Source organism: Electrona antarctica (assembly GCF_951216825.1).
Source record: "Electrona antarctica genome assembly, chromosome: 24".
NCBI classification, from domain to species: Eukaryota; Metazoa; Chordata; class Actinopteri; order Myctophiformes; family Myctophidae; genus Electrona; species Electrona antarctica.
Window position 1 is genome coordinate 33,062,055 of NC_136803.1, and position 8,647 is coordinate 33,070,701.

An 8,647-nucleotide genomic window follows, 5' to 3' on the forward strand; every position below is an offset into this window, starting at 1 on the left:
GAGCTTGCTTCCTTTGAACTAACTTTGTTGCCCAATTGACGCTTTTCTGTATACGTCTTCTCCGGGCTAGATTTGTTTATGTTGCCAGGCAACTGTATAGCCATGTAAAGATTATTTCAGGAGGTGCTGGAGTCTCTGAGATCTCTTTCACTTTATTTGGGAACATCAATGATTAGGCCTTCACAAATCAGAGGAGGACACAGCAGCACATATATCTTTTTTTCCTTAAAGTTAAGATGTATGCAGAAGAACTGTCTTGCGTGTCACAAAGCAAAGCTACATCAGAAGCATGTAAACATTTGACAGCAAACAGCATATTTGTGGTTCGTCACACCTTCCTATAAAGACCCGTTCTACCAAAGGTGAAATAGAACTTCAATTGCCAAAAGTGTAGAGCCCTTCATTTCTCCTTGCTTCTCAAAGCAAGCTTCTCAGTGCAGTTGCATTCAGGGGAAGTTGGAACTTATAGTACTAAATCGTGTCCCTTGTGCAGTCGTCAAACTCGAGAGTTCAGAGTGAGAAAGTCTAAAATGTTTTGCATTGTGATATCCCTTTCTTGGGGTCCATTGAGTTCACATTAACAATTAAGACACATGGTGGCATTTGTAGTCACTGTATCACTTTTAAACATTGTTTTGAGTGTATAAAGTGCTTTTAATCGTATGCACCATTGCAGTGATATGAAAGCTATACCACTACACTGACTGAGGTGCAAACCAGCTACTGTACCTGAAAATTGGGTTTCAGCTTATGCTACAATTAGTAGCTACTACTATGCAATAACACACAGCTTTGGGGTCTATTTGGCACTAGCTTTAAGCTAACATTCCTAGTCTACATTTAGATTTTTTAAATTAAAATTCTTGAAAGCAATAAAGCTCTGAGTTCAGGCGCGATAAGTTAAAAAGAAAAAGAAAGAAAAAGGGGAAAAAAAGAAAAAGGAGTTCCAAATTGCCATGAATGCAGGGAGAGAATTATCTGGTAAATGATCCAATTGGTCTTTCCTCTCATTGTTTGGTTGTAGTGTCGTACATTAATGAAGATATTGGGGGGGGGGGGGGGGGGGGCAGCCTATAGGTCAGTGTCCCCCACTAGCTAGCTGGATTGTGATAATGACACATTGAACCAGATGACCGGACAAAACTATTTGAATATGGTTTCAAATATTTGAACACATGAGGTACATCTGATTTACACTTCTGTGGAATGAAACCTTGTCCAAAGGGAACATTGAGAATCAGAATGATCATTATTTGGGTGCATTGCATCTGAAGCAGTATACAGTATTGCAAATTATTAACAACTATTTACTGAAAATATTAATCGTTGTAAATCATCGAGTGGTCCTCGTGTTTTTCAAGTATTTAAAATATATCCTGCTAAATCTGTTTTCAACTCAACAGTGAAAACAAGAGTGAGACAAAACCCAAAACATGACTTTTCCTAAGCCTCTCTCCGTCACTCACTTGTTTGTATCCCATATTGTTTTTAGTTTCGGTTTTTAGTTTTTTACCGAATGGTAAATGAGACATTAAAAGAATATAATTTGATAACTAAAATTAGGAAGCGATTGGAAAGAAACACAACTGCACCTTGAAGGAGTGGTTTTCTGATTTGTCTAGCTTTTCTTTTCTTCAATAAACTGGCAGGAATAAAAAAAAAAACAAAGGGAAAAAAAAAGAACAGGGAAAAACTAATAACAGTTCTACATGTGATGTGTGTTGAAATGCAGGATGTAACAGAGAAATGTCAATGCCTTTTAAACTCCTATTGCTATGTATCAATAACCTCCTACATTGCTACGTTCTACGACTACCCTAAAAAAAAGAACTATGAAGTGAATGCCCTCCCATCCCATAAAGGTATAGGTATAGGGGGGGCTCTAGAATGAAATCTCATAAATTTCTTTACAATGAAGACACATTTCGTAACACACTGCAAACACAAGCATTGGAATTGGCGCGTACTGACTAGTGCGTTCTGGCAAAGCTACAAAGTCTTGCAAACCTATTTGTTCAAATTATAATAGGCCTATAGCCTTTTATGTAGCTTTAAACAAAAAAAGCTTTGTTTTGGGTTCTGAATTAGACTTTAGTTGTCAGTGTAAAGGTTTACTGTAAACTCATATCTTTATCTAAGTTTGTAGCTTGGCCAGAAAGTAACAACTAGGTTTAATGCTAATTCGGTAACTCTGCATAATATGAATGTATATCCTATGAATGATATATATTTTTTAAATTATATATTTACATATATATATATAATTTACCCTGATGTAACTGCAGAATTGTTTTTGTAAACATTTACACAAGACTAAGGTATCTATGTCACGAGCACACGCTACTCACACACAACCTCTAAAGCCTAAAGGCTACACCTCAGGGTGGGACTGCTTCCATCGCTTTCCTTAACTGATCACTACAGCTGTTCTCTCGTCCCATCTCCTTTTTTTCCAACCTTTTCTCCACTGTTGTATCTGCAGATCCCTCTCTTCATTGAGCTAGCAGGCCATTGGAGCATGCCACAGACAGACGGACGGACGGACGGACAGACAAACGAACAGACAGGGAAAAAAAAGAAAGAAAAAAAAAGCCACACGCAACACCCTTCTAACAAGAGGAGACACAGACCTTGCCGTTTTAGCGAAGAATCCGTCATCACAAAAAAAGAAAAGAAAAGAAAGAAAGTTAGAAAGAAAGAAAGAAAAAGTGCAAACCTCTCCTCTGATGTCTCCTGGTCGAAAAAGGGAAGGGGAAAAAAAGAAAAGAAATACTATGCAGAACAATATTGCTGCCTCCAAGCTCCCAAACTCATAAATCAGTCCAAGAGCTGAGCTCCCTCTCCTCATCATACTCCTCGTTATCATCCCTTACTTCCGTGGTATCTCTGCTGCCTAATTGTGTGTGTGTGTGTGTGTGTGCGTGCATGTATGTGCATGTGGGGGGGTAGTGTACATGTGCATGTGCCCTCAAACATTAGCAAGCCAGAGCCCTCACTTGTGCCCTGCTTAATCCTATAACCAAAAGGACGCTGAACTATGTACAGAACTGCATGGCGGCACCCGCTCCTCTCCAGAGTTGTGGAGAGGAGCGGATAGTATAGAGATATAGTATATTAAAGCCGCTGTTATATCATAGCTCCCTAATCCTGCTCCATGACCATTGGGTGAGAGGGCTGGAGATTCTGTCACAGTAAAGTTCACCTTGAGTACCGTATAGTACAAACAGCGATGGAAGCAGCACTGCCACTTGGGCTAATGCAACCTGACGGGCCAATCTTTGTCTCCCTCCTCTTTCCCCTACAGTTCTGAAACAGAAAAGAAAAGAAAAGAAAAGAAAAGAAAAGAAAAGAAAAGAAAAGAAAAGAAAAGAACGATTCTAATACTAATTCGTCCTGAAGTAAAAGATGCAATGGTCTGGAAGCCTGCACACCGACCTGTGCTGCGAAAATCCTGAGTGGTGATTTTACCTTCAAGGATTCAGCAGTGTGCCCTGGCCTGCACAGGACTTTGGCCTATCAAATGTAAGGGCAAAAATGTATGTGTGCATGCGATGAGTGAAAGAGAAAAGAGGATGTTTGGGTGTCGTGCATGCAGGTGTCGTCGTGTGTTTCGTCTTCCGTAGCTACACGGCCAGGTCGTCGGGTCGAGCTCGGACACTGCTGCTCTTACTGGCACGACTCATCCTCCGAGCATCCGTTACCGTGGCGACGGGAGGCTCGTGCATCTCCGCCTGGGTAACCACGGTGGCGTCTTCTTCTTCTTCCTCCTGCGCGAGGGCGCGGGAGGACTCCGCCTCCTCCGGTGGCGGTGTTTTCCCCTGGTCGGGAGGAGACGAGGAGGAGAAGGGCGGAGGAGTGTTGCTCGGTGGGTAGTAGGGGGAGGGGCTTTTCTCCTCCAGAGCCATGTTGCTCCAGTTCTGCTCCATGGCGCCCAGGTGCCCGCGGCTCCCGGCGTCGCAGCTGCTGCCGTAAAAAGAGGCGGGCGGGCCCTGGAACAGAAAGTCGTCGGGGTTGAAGCCCGCCGCGTCCACCTTCAGCCCCACCGGCGCCACCGCCACCATGCTGGGGCTCAGCGTGAGGGCGCACGCCGAGCCGCTCTCGGCGAGCCCGGCGTAGTCGGCGAGCCCGGCTCCCTCCGCACCGCCCCCCGCCGCCGCCATACTCACCCTGGCGTAGGCCGGCAGACAGGCGAGGCAGGCCGGGGAGATCCGCTCGGGGATGGTCTCCGAGTCGCCGGCCTCGTCGTGGGCCAGCCGCAGCCACTCGTGGTCGCGCCTGAACTCGTTGGTCACGCCCTGCTTGACCTTCTTCCAGCCCAGGTGGTAGATCTCCAGGAGGTTGAGGAGCAGCGAGACGCACGCCACCACCAGCATGAAGATGATGAAGATGGTTTTCTCCGTGGGCCTAGCGGAATATACACACGCAGACCATGATGAACACATGCATGACATCCGTCAATGAATGAATAAAAAGACGTGCATTATGCACATGGAATGGATCATTCGTTTGAAAGTGTTTGGAAGGAAAGATAGAAAGAAAGAGGGCTCTATTTTCATCCATGCTAAACCCCTTATCCCTAAACTAAACTTTTTACCACTTTGAAAAACATTTTTGAATAGTTGAAATAGCCTATCTACAAGCTCACAACGTTTCAATGTAGATCGGCTGGTTGAACTATTCAAAAAATATTTTCAAAATAGTAAAACAAAAAAAGGAAAAGTAGAAAAGACAGAAAAGGGAAGAAAGAATACAAAGGAAGTAAAAGAATGCAAAGGAAGGAATAGGGAAGGAAGGAAGGAAGGAAGGAGTGCAGCTCCATGTCATTGTTCTGACCTGGAGATGAAGCAGTCCACCGTATTCGGGCAGGGCCAGCGGCCACATTTATACAGCGGCTTCAGGTGGAAGCCGTACAGGAAGTACTGCCCCAGGATGAAGCCCACCTCGAACAGCGTCTTGAAGATGATGTTGAAGACGTAGGTGCGCAGCAGCGCCCCGCGGATGCGGATCTTGCCGTGCTCGTCCCGGATGGGCGGCTTCTGCTTCTTGCCCCCGGGTCCCGGTCCTCCCCCTCCCCCTCCTCCTCCGACGCCGTTGCGGTACAACGGGTCGAGGTCGTCCCGGTGCTGGCCGGCCGCCTTGCGGATCTCCTCCTCCTTTTGATGAGGAGTTTTTCGGGCGGGGAAATGAAGACAAGGGTTTCAGTACAAAGGGAGTCTATATACCGACGCGCCTCAAGCCTGAAACGGCTGGTCCGGTTGCATCACACAAACAAGGACAACAACATGCAGGAGGAGGAGAGGACACTGGAGCACCGCAGACATTTCAAGCCTTTTTTATTAGGTGCTAGTACAAAAAGAAACGTTTCGACCTTACGGTCTTCATCAGTCATGAAATGTTGACATTTTTTGTGCTAGCACCTAATAAAAAAGGCTTGAAATGTCTGCGCTGCTCCAGTGTCCTCTCCTCCTTGAGTTGTCAAGAATTGGTCATCTTTAGTTTATTCAGTGACAGCCGTAGCAGAGATGCCAAGACCCCGGAAGGTGTCCCAGACTGAGACCACCAGCTTCTCTCTCTCTCTCTCTCTCTCTCTCTCTCTCTGCCTCCCGCCAGTCCTCTCCGCCTCGAGAGCTCGAGACTTTATATACAGTTAGTCAGACATGTTTACAGAAATATTCATGTCCTTAATAATACATTACATGTAGCTCTCTCTATCACTTTGGCCTTTACGCTGATTGGCTAATACACATTTGTTTAGTACTAATCATCATGACAGATGAGACGACATTGCTTAATGGTCAGCGTGTGTCAGCTACACTTCTCTGCATGCTGTCATATGATCAAATAGTCAGTGGGATGATAGGCATTCTTGTTCTTAACCCATTTTGGTGTTTTAAAGCATTATGTTATACTTTAGCTATTGAAAAATAGCAGATCTACAAGCTCATAGCGCAGCACAGAGTGCCGCACTATGGATCTGCTATTTTTGAAAAATCGTGAAAATGTGCCTCAAATCTTTGAATATGTATTATTAGTGAACATTTTAACTCAAATCTTTACTTCCGGGGGGTCCCTAGAACAACATATTTTCAGATGGGGGGGCGGAGGCATATTACATATAATGTTTGGGGTCCTTGACATGAAATATTGAGCACCACTGACATAGAAACATAGGTATTTCAGAAAACTGTCATGATTTAGAAGACATATTTTAAATTTCGACGTCAGGCCTAAATGGGTTAATATAGTTCAGAGCGTGGACCTGAAGAAGCCTCTTTCGCACAGATATAGAAGCATGGTTTCACCTTTAATATTGAACACAGCTTTCATATCTCTGCTGTCGGGAAGAAACCACCTAACTACAAAATGTAGTTAGGTGGTTAGTTATTTTCTTAATTTTTCAGGAAATTAAGAAAATCTTTTATTTTGAAAACAAAGTAGAGATGCTCCGATAATCGGCCAGCGATCGGTGATCGGCCATATCGGCCGATATTCACTCTGATCGGTAATCAGCATTTACCCTATCTGTGATCGGCAATTTACCTGGAGAAACTGATCTTTTACACCATTTAAGTGGTATAAATGTCAATCAGATATATCGTATAACATCTTTTTGCATTTTTGTGACAGGCCTAAACATTCTCCCCTTCCTCCCCACACACAGGAACAGCTTTGACGTGGGTTTTGGAAATATAAAAATTTGCAACATTTCACAAGATCAGTATCGGTATCGGACCTATATCGGTATCGGTATCGGCCGATCATGAGAAAAACAATCGCTGATCGGTATCGGTCCCAAAAAACCTGATCGGAGCATCCCTAAAACAAAGCAATACTGACTCATCAAAGCTATTGTTGTGACTTTATATATTGTCAATTACATGTATGAGAGGGGGAGAGGTGTGCATGGAGTTAGCTGTTTTAGCAGACAGTTTGAGGGTCCAATGGAGTTTTGTCCTAAGCACTTTTTTACTACATTTCAATGGTTCAATATTGTTCTATCCTCATGCCCCCCAAGAGCAACGATATGTACCAATTGTCCTGACTGGTGAACCTTTGTCCACCAGTCGACTTTGAGGCCTAATCAGGAGTTGTAGTAGCCACGGGGTAGGCGGTGGATATTGCTCTTGTCTTCATGTCTTTATGTATCCTATGTAAATTGTCTTGTTCTTTGTGTTATGTCAAATGTGTGTATATGTGTTCTGCATACTTGGCTGCTGGGTCGCAACTCGCCAGACCAAATTTCAGTGTGAACTGACAATAAAGTACTACATCATATCGTACTATATCATATCAAATTGTATGAATAATTTTACATCACCTTTTCCCTCACCTTCTCCCGCCTCTTCTCCTCCATGCGCACAATGTGCAGCACATGGCCCAGGTAGATGAGCGTGGGCGTGGACACGAAGATGATCTGCAGCACCCAGAAGCGGATGTGCGAGATGGGGAAGGCCTCGTCATAGCACACGTTCTCGCATCCGGGCTGCTGCGTGTTGCACGTGAAGTCCGACTGCTCGTCGCCCCACACCTCCTCGGCCGCCGCGCCCAGCACCAGGATGCGGAAGATGAAGAGGACCGTCAGCCAAACCTGGACGGGGGATGAAGAGCGAAAGGGTGGAGAGAGCAAAAGGGATGGATGGGACGGAGATGAAGAGAGAGAGACAGTGTGTGGAGAAGAAAGGAGAGAGGTTAGTTTGGGATCTTGTGCATCAGCTCGGTTCATTTAAAGCAGTGGTTTTCAACCCTTTTCACATCAATGTCCATTATTTATTCTGCATTTTGAGCCACGGCCACGGACCACCATTGGATGAGGCCTCTCAGACTCAAAACTAAGGAATATTTTGTCCACAATAAGAGACAACAGGCAAACATTGACTTTAATTGTGTAGACTTTCTTGTAAGTTAAAAACAATTTAACTCTTGAGAGCGTAACATGTAACCAAATAGACCCGTAAGGGTTCATTTGGTTACATTTTACGCTCTCAAGGTCCATTTGGTTATTGACTCTCCTTCATTTAGCTGGGGACTCAAGGACCACTGGTTGAAAACCACTGATTTAAAGTCAGAAATAAAATATACAGTATATAAAGTCAAGCTAGTCAAGTTCCTAAATGGGCCTATGTTATGTAATTGTAACTTTGTCCGTCGTCACCTTGCCGATTACAGTGGAGTGTTCTTGAGCATTCTCCAGCAGCCGCCCTAGAAAGCTCCAATCACCCATGCTTCACACAATTTCTAGCCTGTAAAAAAAAAGAGAGCAGAGGCTGGGGGGGTGAGAGGCACAGAATACTAACCCTCTGGCGCGCGCCGCGGGTACAGGAGGAAAGCAACGTGTTGAAAGATCACATAAGCACCACAGAGGACGAGGGAGAGGATGAGGCAACATTAGGAAGGAAGACGGGACAAAGTTTGTTGAGCTCTCTGATCAGTGGGTGCTACATTGTTTTCCTTTTGGTCCTCCATTTGTTATCAAGCACCAGTTTTTCTCTGTTTCTTTGGAATGACATTTTTGGGGAGGGGGCCGTTGAGGTTGAACAAAAGCTAACGGCGAGAAAGTAAGGAAGGAACAGAGAGAGAGAGGATGAAATAACTGAACGAAATTAGTAGCAGAGACAGTTAAAGGAAAGAAACAAGAGTACCACAGACT

At 44.5% G+C, this 8,647-nt stretch overlaps 1 protein-coding gene across 1 annotated transcript; it reads right to left on the reverse strand.

Moving 5' to 3' along the window:
* Positions 1-3,623: 3,623 nt before the first annotated feature.
* LOC306917647 (gap junction alpha-3 protein-like) lies at positions 3,624-8,221 on the reverse strand (the record flags this gene model as incomplete). The annotated part of the gene is made up of 4 exons (XM_079495942.1): positions 3,624-4,404; positions 4,834-5,153; positions 7,331-7,588; positions 8,153-8,221. The coding sequence occupies 4 exons, from the start codon at positions 8,219-8,221 to the stop codon at positions 3,624-3,626; spliced, it is 1,428 nt and encodes a 475-aa protein (XP_079352068.1).
* Positions 8,222-8,647: the final 426 nt, after the last annotated feature.